The 21,412-nt window shown below is 34.1% G+C and overlaps 1 protein-coding gene and 1 long non-coding RNA gene across 3 annotated transcripts; one reads left to right on the plus strand and one right to left on the minus strand.

The window, feature by feature from the left end:
• The first annotated feature begins 5,635 nt into the window (after positions 1 to 5,635).
• Positions 5,636 to 8,411, plus strand: LOC127853059 (uncharacterized). Its single transcript, XR_008036421.1, has 3 exons — positions 5,636 to 6,326; positions 7,576 to 7,760; positions 8,175 to 8,411. It is a non-coding gene; the product is annotated as an uncharacterized LOC127853059 (long non-coding RNA).
• A 7,354-nt stretch (positions 8,412 to 15,765) lies between these two features.
• On the minus strand, positions 15,766 to 20,659 carry LOC127853019 (uncharacterized). 2 transcript variants are annotated; one of them, XM_052387149.1, is made up of 5 exons: positions 20,590 to 20,659; positions 18,409 to 18,762; positions 18,022 to 18,215; positions 17,536 to 17,740; positions 15,766 to 15,944 (listed from the first exon to the last, which is right to left on the minus strand). In XM_052387149.1, exons 1-5 carry the CDS (start codon positions 20,601 to 20,603, stop codon positions 15,884 to 15,886), a joined length of 828 nt encoding a protein of 275 aa, XP_052243109.1. In that variant the 5' UTR covers positions 20,604 to 20,659; the 3' UTR covers positions 15,766 to 15,883. The 2 variants fall into 2 exon arrangements, with proteins under 2 accessions (XP_052243109.1, XP_052243098.1); XM_052387138.1 differs by lacking the exon at positions 20,590 to 20,659 and having other exon boundaries at positions 18,409 to 18,968.
• Positions 20,660 to 21,412: the final 753 nt, after the last annotated feature.

A 21,412-nucleotide genomic window follows, 5' to 3' on the forward strand; every position in this document is an offset into this window, starting at 1 on the left:
CATAATGGATGTGCGTAAAGTGTCGTCCCAGATTAGCCTGTGCAGTCCGCATTGGCTAATCAGGGACGATACTTTCCGCCTAAATTGGATTTTTGCTAAGAAGAGATTTCATTTAAACAAAAAATACCATAAAAGCGGAATATGTCATCTCTGATTAGCTTGTGCGGAGTGCACAGGCTAATCTGGGATGACACTTTCCGAACATACATTAAGCTCCGTTTTCTAAGAACGCGTCTCTAGTAGTTTTCAGTAACGAGGCTCGTTCTGGGAAAACGTACTTCGTACATGTTTGTAAAGTGGCGTCCCAGGATAGCGTGGCCTTTTAGCACAGGCTTATCAGAGACGACACTTTCCGGTTTTATGAAACTTTTCGTTGAAGGGAAGTCTCTTCTTATTGAAAATCATGTGAAGGCGGAAAATGTCGTCCCAGATTACTGAGGCGACATTTTTTTGCAGATGTATTAAGCCCAGTTTTCCCAGAACGAGTCTCGTATGTCAAATAGCGGATGATCATTTGTCCAGGACACGACTGGCAAAAAATAGCATTTGAAATTATGTTTAATTAAGAATAGCTTCATGTCACAATATTAAGGATTACAAAAGAACCATTTGTGAAAAATTAGATCTAACTTTTCACAACGGTTTAGAAAGGAGTCCTAAGATCGTATAGTCAGACAATATAGATTGGTGGGCAAATGATCCAGCGGTGCTCTTTTTTAGAAGGCGGTATGCATCGTCTATCGCGTTCAGTCTCCCCAATCACGGATTGAAGAAGCGAATGACTTTCCTCTGGATGAGCTTGATGAAGGAGCGCGGCACTCGGGACTCCATGATCTTGCGGTACTTGTTCTCCTCGAAGGGCGATAAAGCGCATCATGTTGGTCAGCAACATACGGTCCTGAAACGAAGCAGTTAACATAGTAAAACGTGTATATTATATTATATGAGCGACCGTGACGACCGAGTATAGTCTGATAGCAAATTGGTGAATGCTTCAACAAAATCGAAGGAGTCATATTATTGCGCGATGGCCAAAAAGGAAAGATTACACATCGGCGAAAACTAATTGTAATTGTTTTACGATAGTTTGTGACTTTGTATGCAATACATTTTCCGAATCATATTAATAACATATGAATTTACTTTGAGATTTGAACTTTATATTACAGGCTGTGACATACATGTGCTTACTAATTTACTTACTTACTTGCTTACTTACTTACTTACTTACTTACTTACTTACTTACTTACTTACTTACTTACTTACTTACTTACTTACTTACTTACTTACTTACTTACTTACTTACTTACTTACCTACTTACTTATTTACTTATTTGGGCATGCGACTACACAAAATTACGTAATGGCAAGCAATGGGGTGTAAATGACCCATTTTCTTCACAAACGTATATACAATAATAATAATTCAATATAATAATATTTTCAATTATCTTTTTCAATACTTATACAAAACCGAGTCTCTATAAAAGCATCAGTAATTACTAAACAATAAAATATATCGATTATGAACACATCAATCTAATAATTTCATAGACACCTAAAACGTGTGAACAAATTTAATTTCACGTATTAGAACATGACGTTTAAAACATTATTATTAGTTATGCGAAGTAATCACAGAGTTCAAGATATGTTATGACAAATGGAAATCGATAAAGATGTTTGGAAATATTTTCGCTTTATTTACAAATTAACATTTCATATATGTAATAAATACTTCAAACGTAGAGTCAGCAAGGCTGTACTACCCACTATGCGTTAAATACTCGTTTTAATCATTTAAAACTTTTTCAATGCAACGCATATACACGTCAATATTCTTATTTTGAAGAGGCTATAAACGATATTTGTATTAACACTTTGGCTTTCGCAATATTAAACAAAACAATAATGCAAACCAACTAGAATTGTTAAATAAACGCAATATACCAGTTTTATTGGTGAAATAAATAAAATACCGGCATATCAATTCGCATTTGTTACCAAAATAACAATTGTGTTTTTGTGTCATAAAAGTTGAACCGATTAATTGGAATTACAAAACAGTCTACACGTATTTCTTACAATATTTAACGAATAGTCCACTGTACAGAAGAAGTTATTTACGATGATATAAAAATCATTGCTGTTTTGATATTATTTATTTTTAACGTGTATTTTCGTGTTTTTTATTCATAAACGTTTTATCTGTTTTTCACTAATAAAAGATCGCATGTCCATGTCCTTGCTTTAATTTAATGTTCTTTTTTTTATAAATACGCATGACAATCGCCCATCTAACAGCCATCAAACAAGCCCCAGCACGTACTAACAACTTGTAACATTGATTTCAAAACGTCAAACCTTTTAAGTGTGAAATACAAATATTTAAAGAAAGGTTTAGACCAAAAAAGCCATGCCCGAGGCTTGTCAACTACTTTATAGTGTAAATATTTTCCAATTGTTTTCGTTAGCAACTGTTCGCTGATAACTGCTCTCGTAAAAACCCTACTTCAATTAATTTTTATTTCGACTTTCTAATAATGCGAACACTTCAATATTAAAATGCGTATTATTCATCTCTGTAAAGTCGTCAGTGATATATTTGTTGTGTAGTTGTAACGCATGTTCCGATTAACCCCGGTCTCCCCCACATGTCTCAAACTCTGGTACAATAAATAGCAGAATAAAATATACAGTGTGGCGCGAATGTTGGAATTAATAAGTGATCATTCAATACAAACTATCCACCATCAAATGTTCATTGATATTCGCTCAATGACAGAGGTGAACAAGCTAAGGCACAAATAACTCATGTGAATCTTAACCCATTTATGCCTTGCGTCTAGAAAAAAAGGCATTGGCAAACAGCGAAGACCCAGATGAGACGCCGCATGATGTTTAAGAAATATTCTAAATATATGAATATATATACTTGACATCTCTAATTTTGGAAATAAATAGATCCAGTTTAAAAGGATGGGATAGTCCACTAGGCATACATGGGTTTATCCTTCATTTTCGTTTAAGTATATATCTTGCGTTTACGTTTAAAAAACATGACATCAACAAAAGAACGTTTGTATAATGATCACTATTAAATTAGATACAATTTTAAATTTTTTATATAATTATTCGGTTCAGTAGATGATAGCAGGTTATTAATAGCATAGCAATGACATTAATAATGATTATGTTCAAGTTTCGAACGAAAACAGGATCTTGCAGAAGTTTACAAGTTCAAAGCATTAATATTCAACACTTAGTAATAACAAAATGAGTAACAATATACCGTTAACTTAACACGCATTTCACAAGTTTTGACCAACCCAACAGTTGTTTGTATACTATTTTCTGATTTTACAACGATATGTTTATTGATTTACTGTTACTGAAAATATATGTTGCTGCAGTGATTGTGCCTTTTTGTACAATCGACTGCAGGCTTTAAAGGGATCTTTTCACGTTTTGGTAAATTTACATAATTGGAAAAAGTTGTTTCAGATTCGCAAATTTTCGTTTTAGTTATGATATTTGTGAGGAAACAGTATTACTGAACATTTACCATGGTCTAATATAGCTATTATATGCATCTTTTGACGATTTTAAAACCTAAAAATTATAAAGCGTTGCAACGCGGAACAATTGAATAATTTGGAGAGTTCTGTTGTTGTCGTTAAATTTTGTGACACTACGAAGATTGCTTTTATAAGGTATAAAATACGTCACTTATGTATATTCGACAGAATAGCCGAGAGGGTATAAGCGTTTTTACTTCAGGACCTCGGCAGGACTCCAGGGGTCACTTGTTCGAAACCTGCTCCAGGCAAACGTTTTTCCTTATTTTAACTATATTCTTTATTTTTTACTGCAGGTTTTACGAACAAATGTTTACATTTATCAATAGAAAGCATTTAATGAATAACTTCAGAACATGCCAAAATCTGTGAAAAGGCCCCTTTAAATGCCATGGGTATTTATAAATCGACCTTAACCCATTTATGCCTAGTGGACTCTCCCATCCTGCTAAAATGGATCAGAATAGTTCTTAAAGAAATTCCTTTAAAACAGCGTAGACCCAGATGAGACGCCGCATCATGCGGCGTCTCATCTGGGTCTACGCTGTTTGCCGGATGTCTAGTATATCTATTTCTATATTTAGAATATTTCTTAAAGAAATTCCTTTAAAACAGCGTAGACCCAGATGAGACGCCGCATGATGCGGCGTCTCATCTGGGTCTTCGCTGTTTGCCAAGGCCTTTTTTTCCAGACGCTAGGCATAAATGGGTTAATATCAACACGCAAACCTCAAGACAAAATAATGCGCCCTATATACATATTATCATGGACACGATGGTAAAAATGTCAATACAAAGTAATTCCTTTCAATTGTTTTTTGACGGTAACACAAGTTTTATGTGTGATTTTCTCATATATGTGCTACGATATGTAAAATGATTTGCTATTGCTAGCAAGAGTATTTTACAGCGGTGAGCAGGGTCATAGAAAAACAAATACAAAACAAAAACTTATCTGAATTTCTTAATATCTTTATTTTTTCACATCCTCTTACTATGAACACGATGCATACCAGCTGAGTAAACCTTGATGCTGGAGACACATCGCAACGTGGTCTGCCAATTTGCAGTTAAATTCTTTACACTTGATTCATCGTCACATTATTGTTAACAGTCAATTTATTCACCATACGAATTAATAGATCATTTTAATGACTGGTATATTTCCGAAAAGTGACATAGGAAACTTCCCCTACACTCGTTTATTTACAGTTGCTAAAATCTCCATTACTGGTTGTTGCTACATGTAATCGCCGAAGTTTCTTTTTTGTCTTGATCCGTTCATGCGTTGTCACGGGCAGGTAGTCCAGACTACATTTAACGGAGTCTGATGCGCATTTGATGATTCAATCAATAATATGTGTGTGTAGGGTTATAGTTTTTGTATTTGTCTGTATTGTAAATGAAATTGGTATATTTTCAGAAATACAAGACTAGAAGAAGTAACACCTCTCGCGAGAATGTTAGGAAACTGGTTGTGTTCATGATTAAGGAGCAAGACACAAACTACAACTTTGATATTGTTTACATGTTGTTCCATGTATTTTTTAATAATAATATTTTTTAATAAACGCAATTTATCGGAAAGTACACAATATATTGATCATGAAAATAGTACGAGAAAATGCCGTTTCCAAATTATTCAATCGTTTCGCGTTACAACGCTTTATAATTTTAAGGTTTTAAAATCGTCAAAAGATGCATATAATGGCTATTTTAGACCATGGTAAATATAGAGAATATATGGTTGGTGACTTTTGATATCATGTGATATAAGACGAGTCTGATATGGCGTAGGAAAAGGCGAGGCTTGCCGAGCCTTTTCACACGCCATATCGGACGAGTCTTATATCACATGATATCAAAAGTCACCAACCATATATTCTATTTATTATGCCACATTTTAAAGTAGATAAGAAAATATTCACAAAACAAAAAAAACAAACAACCGCTAAATTCATTGATAAATATGCAAATTAGTAGCAACCTGATTACATCCGCTTGCGTCTATGCATATATATTTACACATAAAAAAATAGTTCGAAAGTAAGCAACAATCAATCAAATTTAAACGCACATAATACAAAAACTAAAGCGAGAAATCGAAACTTAAAAGAACAATTTCTGCACTAAAAACACAATACCATATATATTTTACAATAACACATTCGACATGTACTTCCAAGAGTACACACCAACCGCTATTTTCAAAGCGAATGTGTAGAGTGAAAATTTCAAACAATAAATACAATAATCAAATGGAACGGGATTTAAACGTAGTGTGCAATTTGGAAGTGATAAGAGTGATTTATTTTTCAACTTGTCCATCTCCGTAATATACGTTTAGTTGTGAGATGTTCACAGTTTTCCCCAAAAAACAGGCAGGCCTTCACGTGCGAAATCAAAGTGGGTGGGGAACGTGTATTTCGAGTCGCTGGAACTTCATAATGAAGCTGCTTTTGTGCAATATTCAGCGACGTTACCAGCTGTGTGTTAGACGAAACGAAAATGCTTTGGTTTTGCATCGTGTTTTGAGACTGTCAGGGTGACATGATGGATTAATTGCTGTTTGACTGACAATACATGAACATGTTTGTGTTTGGAGATTGCTGAGGTTAATATCTTCACAATTGGGAAATCACAACATAAGTTGACTGCCAGTTTGACCACTGATCTGCATAATATCAGTGGGAGAGCATGCTGAATCCCGCAGCTTCTGCACCATATGTTTCCTGGCCGAGTGGTTGGTAAGTTTCATTGTTATGTATGCATGCTTAAACACACATGTTTCATTATTTGTGCCATTTTTTTACACCCATTCTCATGCTGATGAACCAATGATCAGTGCCAGTTGTTCTACTGTCGCGAACTGTTTATTCAAAATTGTGGAAAAATGAGTTGCGCACTGTTCGAAATTGTGAAAAAATGAGACACGCACTGTACCAAAATTTGAAAAAATGAGTCGCGCACTGTTCAAAATTGTGGGAAACATTAGTTGCCCACTGTTCATTATGATTTCAAAATTGTGGAAAAATGAGTCGCACACTTTTCATAAATTAAATTTTGAAAAAATGAGTCACACGCTGTACAAAATTTGTAAAATGAGTTGCTCACTGTTCAAATTTTTGCAAAAAAATAAGTCATGCACTGTTCATTCAAAATTGTGGAAAAATGAGTTGCGCACTGTTCAAAATTGTGAAAAAATCATGTCACGTGCTGTACAAAATTTGGAATAATCATTTGCGCACTGTTCAAAAATGGGGGACAATTTTGTGGGGCACTGTTCATTCAAAATTACAAAACAATAAGTCACAAACTCTTAAATTGTGAAAACACATGAGTTGCGCATTGTTCAAAATTTGTAAAAATGAGTCGCGCACTGTTCAAAATTTGGAAAAAAAAAGGAAGTCGCGCACTGTTTATTCAACATGGTGGAAAAATGAGTCGCGCACTGTTCACAATTTTAAAAATGAGTTGCACACTGTTCAAAATTGTGAACAAATTGAGTCACGCACTGTTCATAAAAAATTCACTGTTGAAAACTGTGAACAAATGAGTTGCGCGCTGTGCAACTTTTTTGAAAACATGTGTCGAAAACTGTTCAAAATTGTGTCGCCCACAGATCAACATTGTGAAAAATGAGTTGCAAACTTTTTTTAAATTGTGAAAATTTGAGTCCCGAACTTTTTTAAATTGTGAAAATTTGAGTCGCAAATTTCTCAAATTAGGAAAACAAACACATATTCCCTTAATAAGCAAAAAAAGCCCCGAGTCCATAATAAAAATATTTTAAGTTAAAAGAAATTCTTAATTATTTTTATATAAAGTGGAGTTTATACATTTTCATTTTGTATTAATAATATTGTGTCTATTAAAGTTGCAATTTGTTCAAGTTGTGCCATAAAATGTTATTAAAACACTCTATTTTGAAATGTTATCTCCTGTTGGATTTGTTTTATTTTATTATAATATGAAATGTTTTTCTTTTAATGGCAGAAAGTTGCGACCACACATTCCATGGGTGATGATATCTACCAAAATTCTTGGCGGCACAGTTCTACCCTTGTCAGTTGCACTTGTCCGAGTTTTTCTCTGCCTCTCAACCAACTCGAGATATCCCCCCCCCCAACTGCATCCCGGCACAGCTTCACATCAACCCATCTAATTAATTTGTCGGAAAGGTAATACTTTTTTGTCGACAAATTTATTTTTGAGAGTATTTATGTAATTGTTTTATCTGAACATGTCATAAATCTATATGTCACTATATTTATAAAGTTTCAATTTTAATGCAAATTATATATCTGGATTTTTATTTTTAACCCTTTGCATGCTGGGAAATTTGTCGTCTGCTAAAATGTCGTCTGCTGAATTTGTAAAATAAGCATTTTCTTCATTTTTTTCAAAGATTACTATCAGAATAGCAAACAGTTTGGATCCAGATGAGACGCCACGTTTTGTGGCGTCTCATCTGGATCCAAACTGTTTGCAAAGGCCTTCAAAATTCGGTTCAAGCACTGAAAGGGTTAAAGCAGTTATGCAATGAATGTTTGATGATGTTTTTTCTTCTAAAGGAATCTTTATTTTATTTTCAGGTTGACCACACAAATTTCCTGTTTGGTTGTGGAGATAGAATCATTTTTTGTGTGAAAGTTTGATTTCAGACACTTAAAAATAATGAAATTGTCATGTATTATTAGGCATGGCAGGCATTAGCAAAGCATCTCAATCAAGTATTAATTATTTTACTTTGTCAATGTTAATTCTTTGTGTATGCTATTCACCTGTTTGCCTTGCTTTTTATAAGAATGACACAAAAAAGGAAAGCATTTGTAAAGTATTAGTTAATTTTTTCGGCGTAAGCTGTATTACGCCAGCTTTTCACCTTGACTTGACCTTTGTAAGTGTCCAATTATACTCAAATAAAATTTCCCGCGGCTAGGTACGAATGAATACACTTCATTTATTCCATTGGCTGATTTGAGTATAACACCAGAACATTGGAAACATATCCGCGTCTTTGTAACACTGTTTTACTGCATGAAACAATTTTATCTCTAATGAAAAGGCTCAATATATAGAACAGTTTTACAATCAACTTTCGACATAAATACAGTTTGTGCGTTCACCTTTTATTTTCAGAGAATTACCATCACAAAAGCGTTTATACTAAAGGCTATGTTGTCATATTTAGTACTTACTTGCACTGCATTTCAACTCGCGAGGTTTCGGGTCAATTCGCGGCCATTTGTGAAAGTCAGAGTTTATATACAGTTCATCACCGGAGTTCGCAGAAGGGGTTGCGATCATTGTGTTACACCGGTCTTACTGACAATAACGTAGTGACTGTAATGCATTGCATTCCAATCCGCAAGGTATCAAGGTCAGTTTGCGGTCAGTTGCAGAAATCTTTATATAAACGCCGTCTCGTAAACTTTGTGCACTTGAAGTCTGTTTTGATCAGAAAGATACTAAATAAAGATATTCGGCGATATTTTTGTGGTATGTCAATCATCGATTTTTAATATGGTTTCAACATTTGCATGATAAGGACCAATTTTGATCAAATTAATTAGAAATATTTATCCATTTAGACCAGTTTATTAAGCTTGAGCACAATAATTCACTATACTATAATTATGCAATTAAATAAGATTCGAGTATTGCCGGCTGACCTATATGCACTCGTTTATTTTCTTGTTTCTTGTGTTTTTCTATTCTGTAAATATAGATATCTGAGTAATAATATCACATAAAGCAAAATAAGCCACGAAATCTGGCGCAACACCCCGTAATTGATTTGCTTATGATGTAGCTAAGAACTGCGCAGAAAAAAGGCATCCGCTACTTTTTATCTCATAGGGATAACTTTTGATCGTTCATAAACATCGACCACAATCAACGCCGTATATCTTTTTTAAAGATATTTCTTGTTTTATATAATCTTAGACGAGATGTTTAGTGAATATTTGTCATAAATTCTTCTTTAACTTGATCAAATCTGTCATATTTTATTTAAAACGTGTTAAGTATATTTGTGTTACGTTTTAAATGTTTATCATAACTGTTTTAAATTGTGTTCATCTGCAGCCAATGAATCGTAGGCTAGCGGTGCACATTTGTATTTGTTTATTTTTTTTCGATTGATTAATGCTCATTTAATTTATATTTCCCTATAGATATATACTTAATAAAGTGTTAGTTTTGTTTAAAAAAAACAACAACTTATTGTTTATTAATGTTATAACTTCTGAATAATATATGAATCGCTGTTTGTTTCCATTTAAATCAAATGAGCGACATACCACGCCTACAAAAAAGTAGTTCTCAGAATGGGCGGGGCTAAAACATGGAACGCTAAAAAAAAATCATTGAGTTAACCAAATATGGGCGGAGTTTTAAAACGGATATTGATGGGCGGAGCTTAAAAATGTTATCGGATGGGTATCCGATAACACTTTAAAATATCATGTCAGCGTCTCCAACGTAAATGCGCTGTCGTGGCATAATAAATGTTCAGTAATACTGTTTCCTCACAAATATCACAACTAAAACGAAAATTTGCGAATCTGAAACAACTTTTTTCAATGTTGTCAATTTACCAAAACGTGAAAAGATCCCTATAAATCTCTAAAAAAAGCAAAGCTTTATGGCCAGCCTTCCTTTTAAATAAGTATTTTACTGAAAGTATAGACATCTTGTGTACTCACCTGTGTGATTTATTTAATGCCATATTAGAGTCTGGTTTCTTTCCCGACAAATTGATAGAAGGAGTTATCGTTCCTGTACATAAGAAAGGCGATACAAAAAATGCACAGAAATACAGGGGAATAACACTAGTTAGTTGTTTTTCTAAACTTTTCACAACAACAACTACTTCTACTACTACTTCTACTACTACTACTGTTAGCGCTCTCCATTGTAATAGTGCTACTGCTACATGTACTGTTACTGTTACGACATTTGATCCAGCTACGCTGGTTCGAGTCAAATCTCTGCGCGGAGGTTGATACAATGCTTGTTCCAGTCAAATCTCTGCGTGTAGGTTGCCGTTGTGATTGACATAAACGAATGATAAACGTTAGGTATAAACAGCAACTTTTTAAATCAAAATCTATTTTCTTCAACACGACATTATTGATTTTTAGTGGTGAACATCAAATACGCCTCGGTAAAAGTTATTTAGTTTAATTGAAAGAAGAAGACGAAAGTGTTTTGAAAGGTTTATGTGTTTTTTTACAAATATTCATATGCTAGTCCTATGTCAAAAATACGAGGTTAATGCTTATCTGCAAATCATAATGTATATTTTGATTGACGAGGGTTGAGTGTGTGATTCAGTATATCTTTAACTATTTGTAGTGTAATGTCTGTACGGTATTTCAAAACTAATTATCCTTATCACGTTCCAATTCCGATTTTCTCGTTCACACAAATTGCGCGTATTTTCTTTGTTGTAACTTAAAGCTAGTATGGACGATTTAAATGTGAAAATTGAGTGTTCTCAATATGAATCCAATTCACGAGTATAAGCGAGAAATGGTAAAATAAATATATTAACAATCAAATAGCAGTACCAAACATAAAGTCTTGTTTACTTCAGTGAAATTCCAAATGACCAAGTTTAATTTGATACCGACACGTTTACTCGAGTAGAAAAAAACGCATAAAATATGTGTATTATGAATAAATCTCTCATTACTCTTAGTGTAAACAATATTTATTTAACTATTCGTATACAAATATCAACATATATGCTACTTTGGGACAACCTATGCTTGGCATAAAGCTCGCAAAGTATAATTTTACAGAATTGCGAATACAGCTCGAGGCTTATGCTATGTCTCTCTTCTGTCAGTTGGAAGTGCTGCTTATAAGGTGTAAACAAAAAAGGCATTTAAAGTGATATTATGGGCATTTTTCACTGTTGAATTGAGCAAGAAAGAATTAACAGGTCAAAATAATTAGTTAAAATGTGGTAACTGACCAATTATATACAACTCATCTTGCTACCAATTGTTTATAAAATATATATATATTATTTTAGATATTTTACATGACTCACCCAGTTCTCTAAGCCGAAATGATCCGCAAAACAAAAATGTGTCTTTGTGTCGTATGAACGAAGCAGCATGAAAACTACATTTCGACTCACATCGTACATCGAATTATTTCTGTCGCCAGTTGTCAAAACGAAAGTACGGTTGATATTCAAATGGATTTTTTTTCTCTTTCCGGGATATTGTTTTAGTATGTTGATGCTACATTAACAAATATAAGTGTATATGAAGTGAAAACACCAAAAATAAACAACGGTTGCGATAGACACCTATATACTGTAATGCCCATAATATCACTATAACTACAATGTACATAAATGTCAAAACAATGAATAGTGTAGAATATTAGTAGGTCGTCTGCACCGAACAAAAATTCCACATGTCCGTTACACATTTTTTCGAAGTTTCTTGGCATAATATTAAAAATTCGAATATAAATTCTGCATAAGAATATTTTGCCGATTTTCGATTATCCGTTCCTATCTCTAGTTAAAATCAAACCCGCTCTTTGTTCTCGATACAGGGACAATTTTAAATCTAACTTATTTATAGTTAAAACAAATCACAATGCCACCCTATCATCTTTGGAATTATATCACATAATAAAAACTTGACTGAATAAATACAAATACGTGTTTGCGTGTTTGTCAGAATGTTGTTACTACATTCTCTTCATGTAAATAAAAACAACTTGTGCAAAATTGTTTTGTGTATCATAAATAAATAAATTGGATCCCAGCCTTTCGTGCGCTATGCCATCTATAGGGAGAAAGATATGAAAACTAATCAAAACTTGAGTTATAAGAACGTACCTGAGTTAGTATAACCTGTCGCATTGATCTTATAAATGTCTTATGAAAAGAATATTATACACTTAGACTGCTTTCAGTAGCGACGATGAGTTGGTACTGTAAAATTAATATTTAATGGTTCAAATGTGGTCAATTGCTCATTGACGGATCAATGGAATGTTTTAAGATAATTAAGCTTTAAGTAGGACTTGATCCAATGGGTGAATGAAATCTGTATAAATCAGTTTTGAAATCACACCACACGTCCAAAGCAGAAATGTTTGAAAGGCGAGACATTTATTCAATTTATCCGCATCATGCGGTGTCTCATCTGGGTCTACGCTGTTTGCCAAGGCCTTTTTTCCAGACGCTAGGCATAAATGGGTTAATATCAACACGCAAACCTCAAGACAAAATATTGCGCCCTATATACATATTATCATGGACACGATGGTAAAAATGTCATCACAAAGTAATTCCTTTCAATTGTTTTTTGACGGAAACACAAGTGTTATGTGTGATTTTCTCATATATGTGCTACGATATGTAAAATTATTTGCTATTGCTAGCAAGAGTGTTTTACAGCAGTGAGCAGGGTCATTTCGTAGTTATCGACTGCACGCCTGTGATGCGATGGAATTTGTTTACATCGAGCTTCATATAAAACTCCAAACCTAAAGATATCGTTGTCAACCACAAGACAGTCTATTGCGCCATCTGTACATATTGTCGTTGTACAGACAAGTTATTTACGTACTTTCTACATATTATTATGGTTAACCTCAAGTTTATAGTAAATTGCGTCCTTATACACATCATCATGGTAACTATGATAGCAAACATGAAACCGTTTGGCAGTCAACTGAATAATGTGTACATACCATATTAGAAACCTTAAAACAGTTATTTGCGTCTTTAATACGTGCGTCACTAGTGAAAATAGTAATTTTTCAGATGACTCGTGAATTCAAATCGATAATCAACCTGTTTAACAAATATCATCTATTTACTTTGAACTTTGGTTTGCTCTTAGCTCTATTAAAAAGCAATCAACCAAGCCTATCAATTTGAAGTATTATGAATTGCGCATACCAACTCCAAATACTCATCGCCAGGAATAGCAAATAAATTATGTTTAATTGCCAAACTGGAACAAAATATTGATGTGCTGTAGTGCAGTTTGATCGACTCAAGATTGAAGTTTTCAGATGGGTAAAATATACTATAACTTACTGAAAATGATAACTGACCAAAAAGAAAGCTTTTCAGATCAGCAATTATAAAAAATAACCAATTTGCTCTAGTAACAAAATGAAGGGCATTTCGCAAGTTTCACTGGCTAATTTATGCATGCCCACATGATATGTATCGCGTGCTCGCGTCATGACTATCGAGTTCGCACGTAACAACGTTTGCGTAAGCAGTCATAACTACATGTACCACATGGGCACGTCATAGCTTTCAAGTGCGCACTTATTAACTACCGCGCACGCACGTAATATAGACCGGTAAATACAATATTTAGTATGGCCAGTTAATGCTTCCGTTTGATCGATTAACTTTTTCACTTTTTCTTTAGTTTAGTTAGTGTCCATCCAATCTTACGTTTTCACATGTTGTTCGTATGTTCGTATATTTAAATGATGTGAAGGGAAGGGGGGGGGGGGAAATCGATGACTATGGTCAAATACTTGTTTAGCTCAACAGTTGCCATTAAGTATTGTGAGTTTTGTAGATTGTATTCTTGTATCGTGTTTTTCGGCGTAAGCTGCATAAGCCAGCTTTTCACCTTAGCCTGACCTTTGTAAGTGTCCAATAAAATTCCAATAAAATTTCCCGCGGCTAGGTACGAATGAATACACTTCATTTATTCCATTGGCTGATTTGAGTATACCACCAGAACATTGGAAACATATCCGCGTCTTTGTAACACTGTTTTACTGTATGAAACAATTTTATCTCGAATGAAAAGGCTTAATAGATAGAACAGTTTTACACTCAATTCTCGACATCAATACAGTTTGTGCGTACACCTTTTATTTTCAGAGTATTACCAGCGCAAGAGCGTTTATACTTAAAAGGCTATGTTCTCATATTTAGTACTTACTTCCATATTCCTGTCAACATGTTAACATGTAAAAGTATAAAGAGCAATGGAAGTGAGGCCTCACTTTAAAGCATTGCATTTCAACCCGCGAGGTATATCGGGTCAATTCGCGGACATTCAGAGTTTATATACAGGTCATCACCGGAGTTGGCGGCCAGTAAAATAATCGTTATATAATAAAGACGCTATCCGTGAACTAGGTGACCTGGAATTTTCTTTAGACCAGAAATATGTTAAATGAAGATATTCAGCAATATAATTATGGTATGTAAATAATAGATTCTTAATGTGTTTTCAACAATACAATGATAAATATTATTGTTGATAAATTTAACAATAATTATTCGTCCATATTGCCTAATGTACTAAAGTGATATTATGAGCATGTAACAGTTTATAGGTGTCTATCGCAACCGTTGATTATTTTTGATGTTTCTACTTCATATACACTTATATTAATTAATGCAGCATCATCATACTAAAACAATATACCAGAAAGAGAAAAATAATGCATTTGAATATCAACCGTACTTTCGTTTGACAACTGATCATGCGTTTACGAGTTGAACCTAAATTTAGTTTTAGTGCAGATTTGTTCATACGACACAAAGTCACGAAATTGTTTTACGGATCATTTCAGCTTACAGGACTGGGTGGGTCACGTAAGAATATCGAATATAAAATATATTTTTATAAACAACTGGTAGCAAGGTGAGTTGCAGATAATTAATCAGTAACCACATTTTAACTAACTATTTTGACCTGTTAATTCTTTTCAGCTCAATTCAACAGTGCAAAATACCCATAATATCACTTTAAGCATTAGCACGATGATAATTGATACTGTTAATAATCGAATCAAATAGCAATGCCCGACAAACCACTAAAACAGGTTTGTTCGAAGAACGCGCCTATAAATACGGATACTTCTCGTGTGGCCGGTTGACTCATATGTTTAAATTTCACTTCCATTCTTCTTTTGGTTTTCTGTTTTGTATCTATAGGTTTATGACCAGCAATATGTTATAATGTAAAATAAGCCGCGAAAACTCCCCGTAACATCCCGTACTGCGTGTGATGCAGCTAAGAACTGCACAGAAAAAGACATTCGCTATACTTGATCTCATTCATTAAACTATTTACGCCGTATATCTTTTTTAAAGATATTTCTTGTAAATCATATCATAATTTTCAAAAATCAAAAGGAAGTTTATAAACTTTCTTTTATTTGACAGTTATAATAATGATTTGTGTAATAGACTGAGACACATACATGCATTATAACACTCAATCGCGTGTATATACAACACCGATGCCAATCATTCAGCACAAGTACAAGCATTGGATCACACATGACTTAAACTCTTCACCACGTTTATAGTAGACTCTACTTTAAGAAAATATCTGTAAGGCCACGACTTTTTTTTTTATTGGTTTACAAAAATTATTTTGAAAATGGTCCATCGGGCGGTCGAAAAAAAAAAAAAAAAAAAAAAAAAAACATCATTGGAAAAATAAGTTAATACTAATAACATCAGAACAAAGACATCATATCTTTTATAACCTTAACACAGAGACGAAAAATCTAATTATGCAATGAAACACATCTATATCTTCAAATGAAATGAGTCACCTAAAAGCACCTTTTGTAACATCAGGCAATTTTAAACACTCCATTAAATGACATGCGTTCTTCTCCCATTAAAACGAAAAACTGCGCTTCATTTCCGTAATTCGATGCGCACCATTACGCAATGCGATGCCCGTTGCATAAATCTTATATAAGATAAACTACTCATACACAAAGTTTGTGTTTGCTCTTATTGGACTTATGACATCGTCCATGAAAAAAATCGAGGTAGATCGATCCCCGCGTCGTCGCGGTAATGTTTGTTAAAGTTGTTGTTGTCGTGAAAACTCGTTGATTTACAACGCAACACGTCTTTTTTAAACTGACGCGAATTAATACAATCATATTTGTCAACTTGGCTTTTGCTTTATTTTGATAATTTAATCCAAAGTTTAATGTTAGCAAGTGTTTTTACTGGAATTGTAAACAAGGAGCCAGTTAAAGTCTTCTGAAAATGTGCAGTCTGTGTGAATTGACAGTTTGACGTCATCAAAGGAAAGCCGCTTGCTGTCTGAAGCAATAAAGCGACAAATTTCGCGCCGACAAAATTGGCTTCCTTTGTCTAGCAATCAACATGACGAACCAATCGTGCGTTTGTTTCTCAATTGCAATCCTCCAATTTAATAATAGCACGTGCATAGCTCCGCCTTCGAATCTTTTGCAGAGAACGGAGGCGGAGTTTAACGGTTAATTGAGCTAGTATTTTGAATACGCAAGTTGAGTTCCGATTTGCCGAAATTACTCGGCCCTAAGCATTAAAACGACAAATACATTTATCAATGATTTTCCGAGATATACCGATTTGTTCCGATTTCCAAACTTTCTGTACAGTTCCTATAAACTATGGCGGACGTGTTTACAAAATTCCTAAACACATATATCGTAAATAATGGCAGTGTTTTATTGGATTATTTATACTAATTATCAAATTGCAAGGTAATACTTTTTTATCTACTATAATATCGGGTATGTTTAATATAATAAACATGTTAAACAATATAGTTGCGTCACAGACTCGGAAATAAATTTTGATGCGGTCGACATTTTACTGACGCTGATTTTCCTATTGTCTGTAATTAAATAAATTTTGAGAAGTGCCCATAAAAGGACTGGTACATACTGTGTCACATTGAAAAATATCCCGATCTCTGTAATATATGTGAACCAATCGTTGATTGTACTTACTTGATTTTATTCGCAACCGTACTCAAACCGGATCGTTTTTTTTTTCTCGTTTCGCTCGTTTTTCAGTGCGGTCGGGAATAAAATATATAAAAAAAAGACGATTTTCCGATTTTATTTTTTTTCCCATTTTCCAAAAATAAGGGTCGGCGGTTTTGTAAACCAAGAAATATAAAAGTCGTGGCCTAAATAACAACGATACATATAAATATTATGGCTAGAAGTGTCCAGAACAGAAACGCGTGATTGAAGAAGTACCAGACCACCTTCCCGTCCCAGTGGTGCCAGGAGCTGTCGTGGTAGTGCACAATATAGTCACGGTAGTGAGGCAGAATGTAGAACTCGGACTTTCGAGGGTAGTTCAAATACCGGCCCCAGAAAAACATCGTTCCTGAAAACGATGTACAGTTGTCAAAGGTAAATATTTTAATCAGTAACAATTGGTAACTAAATTTACAATTGTTACACAAGGAGGTGACGATCAACTACTTCGAAGGTCTCTTATTCTGCAAATTTAGCTACGAAACTCAAGGATTATGATTGTGAATTGCAGCTGAATGTGAAAGTATTTTATCAACATTTTGTCATTCGTTAGTGTTTCTTTAATAATAAATGCTAGCTTCAATTGCTTATTTTAAGATATACATGATCGGTATGCAGGATAGTCAGTACCTATGGAGAACATGTTGGTGGCGTAAGGGAAGACGAACCACCGCTTGGCATGCGGAAGTGCCGTCACGACACTCCACATAAATGGGTGACGCGGCGTGGCGGCGAAGAAATCGTTGGAGAAGCCAACGGGGTCGGTCATCCGAACGACGACGCTACTTCGATTCTGCTCGGCTCCCTCCCTGATTGCTTCCAGTCTTAATTAAAATTAAATTTATCGCTGAGTAAAAAGAAAGATAATGTCACGGATCTTACTGCGAAGTTCTTGTTCTTGATATTACGACTATCATTTACTGTCATTACCATTTGTACTTTGTAGTCATACATATAATTAACCAAAATTCAATAAAATATAAGTTAACTATATGGTAATAAAATAATAATATTTACCCTTGTATGCATTCCATGTCCATGTCTAAGTAGAAGCCTCCATAGTGATATATGAAGAGATACCGTGCCATGTCCACCCTCCATATCCATTTCTCATAGCTAAGATAGAGGTTCAATAGCTCCGGGTAGTCTTCGTTGATCAGTTTTAATACACGCTGTTCATCCCATAACGTGTACGCATAATCCGGGTTCTGCACTCGACATGATCGCTGCGTCTTCTGCAATCGCACCGGAAGTTCACTGCTGCCATCTTGAGGGTAGTACACCTGGTGAATATGGCGAGGAAAGCTGGCGATCTGAGATGACTCCGTAGCTGCGCCACGACAGCGGTCACATTCCGTGTTGTATATATTGCTTTGTAATACAAACTCGTTAAGCAAGTAGCTAAATATTGACAATAAGTAAGTCACAAAAATAATAACAAAAAATGCAAAGATAAGCTTCAAACAAGCGCACGCATTTAATTTCTTCCATTTCTCAACATAGAACAAATATACATTTCCTAAATGTCGCATTATTTCAATAGCTTTCGTACTGTTTCAACCAGGTAAGTCTATTAAGGGTATCCATGCAAAAATCCAATAACGGCGAAAATATGCTGTCCCGGCTTATATCCAGTCAGATAAGCCGATAATTATTGATTTTATCGATAACGCGTAATAGCTTCACGTTGCTAACCGAGATTATAGTTTACCTTGGTAATATAAATCCCGATGGTCACGTCATTTGTTATTCATTATTTAAAATGATACCCATTTTAGAAAGTTGAAATGTTGCTCTTTCTATATATCTAATTTATATGTCAATGCAAAACATATTAAAAATTATATGACGAGTTAAACACAACGTAATTACGGTTTGTCTTCCAACTGCGTCTGAGTTTCGGGTAAAAAATATCGTCACCTTCACTGTAAATATATATTATTGCTCAGCCTCTGTCATTTTTAGTCAGAAATTTAACAAATAACATTCATTAGAAAGCTTATACATTGGCGTTTTTTCTGTTATTTTCAATTGTTTATTTGAACTATTCAATTTATTGCGCCGAGTTAAAACCAACAGTACTAGCAGCCGAGGTCGATTTAAGCGGCTGCGAGACTCGATCTTCAATTTAAGATCATCAAATATTTACCATTTTTATTTAAATATTTAAGAAGTAACCATCGTTCGAAAGCTTACATTAAGAAATTTAATTAGAAAACAGATGAAAAATAATACGGAAATTTCGATACCGATTTGTTGTGTTCTGAATCGCGTCAGATATTGCATCTGTGATTTCCCATCAGTTGCTAAAAACTATTCACAAAGAGACGTTTATTTATATAAATGAATTATGTAATACAAACATCAATTAAATTGTTTAAAAGTTTAATTATATTAAAGTGTAGAAAAAATACACGTGCGTTTACTGTAATAACAAGTCTTTAGCCTACATTATACAATCAGTACAGAAATATTCGCAAAATAAATTTGTCACACATCCAACACACATGAACAACTTCTCACATATTTACCTTTGATAGGCCGCTTTATTTGACAAACAAGTACAATCACAATAGATCTTTGCAACAAATTTAGAACTTGCTTTAATCATGATAATTAGCATGCGTCCTTTAAATTGTTCCGACATTGACTGCTTTCACGCCGTTTTCATTTTTCGGTATTGCACTCAAAATTCAAACAATAACAATTATCTTGTTAATGTAACCTTAATTATAATGTTCATTAGTTTTTATGTACAATCTCAGTGTTGTTCAGTATGGCATAAAGTAAAGATGATTTAGTTAATTTCTCAGATATTGAGAAGCTTGAAAACGTATTAGGTGATTTTACAGAAAGTGAATACAGTAGACTCTGCCAATACCGGACTCTCCGAATACCGGAACTCTCCCGATTCCGAACGGTCGGGCCAGTCCCGTATTTTCTCCTTCTATTTCTTTGTTTAAAAATGTTGAATAAACCGAACTCTCTCAAAACCGGAAACCGAACGGATATCTCCTTGAATTTGGTCATTTTCAACGTAAAATACATTGAGTAAACCGGACGGTCCAAATTCTCAAGATGCCCGAGGCGTGAAAATTACTGTTTTAGTGATAGTGACTTTGAAGTAGAACAGGAACCCAAATCTTAATCTATCAAGTCTAGTAGGAATACAGAGATAAATGATACAAAGACACATACATGTAAGAAGACATCGTATCAAGGTGATGAATGTGACAGGTCTTATGCTTCAATTTCTTGTATGCGTGGTCCTCTTCGCACAAAGCATTTTGAATATTCTTCTAGTAAATTCAACACTTCATGGTTAAGTGAACATCAACCTGAAATGTAAGGTAACATAATCATCTTCTATCTTGTGAAAAGGTTCACAAAATATCCATAAATGAAACTTGAAAAGAATAAACTTGTAGTAAATCATGAAACGGATTTTTTATAGATGTAAACATTTTTTTTAAATTGTAAAATATGCATTTGGATTTTTGTCCCTCATTCCAACTTAAATAGCATTAAAATTACTGGTTAGAAACGCACATTTTTTTTTGCAAACCATTTAGTAACATCAGTTTAGTAAATATGCAGCTTCCATTTATATTTTGAAGATGTTTAAATACATTTGATGCTTCGTCCAAAATATACCATAAACTTATTGTTACCCCTACAATTCCGCCATTTTCCCTCAAATTCCAATCAAGAAAGCCAACATAATTAATATCGTATCTGCCTTTCAAATATTCCCAAGACAACAAACTAATAACCAAGTTGTTGACCTGCTTGAAATGAGCCATTGCGTGGGTCTTAGTCCCCTTCAACTACTGTTTTCCTTTTTTTAAAGTGTATAAAGTGATTGTGTATATATTGTTTGGAAGAAAATTGCAAAATTTTATAATGAATATAACATTCAAGATTATTTTTTAATTCCGATATATCACTTGACCCAAATGTAACCCAGCTAAAACAATCCTCGGCTTCAATGGGGATCGTGTCCTGGATCTCTCGGTTCCAA

Source organism: Dreissena polymorpha, chromosome 1 (genome assembly GCF_020536995.1).
Source record: "Dreissena polymorpha isolate Duluth1 chromosome 1, UMN_Dpol_1.0, whole genome shotgun sequence".
Taxonomy (NCBI): Eukaryota; Metazoa; Mollusca; class Bivalvia; order Myida; family Dreissenidae; genus Dreissena; species Dreissena polymorpha.

Coding starts and splice junctions, on each gene's coding strand:
- LOC127853019 (XM_052387138.1), bottom strand. CDS start 18,923: ATGCGACATTTAGGAAATGTATATTTGTTCTATGTTGAGAAATGGAAG. Junction 18,216..18,408: donor GACATGGAATGCATACAAGG/GTAAATATTATT, acceptor ATTTTAATTAAG/ACTGGAAGCAATCAGGGAGG. Junction 15,945..17,535: donor ATATGTATCGTTGTTATTTA/GGCCACGACTTT, acceptor GTCGTGGCCTTA/CAGATATTTTCTTAAAGTAG.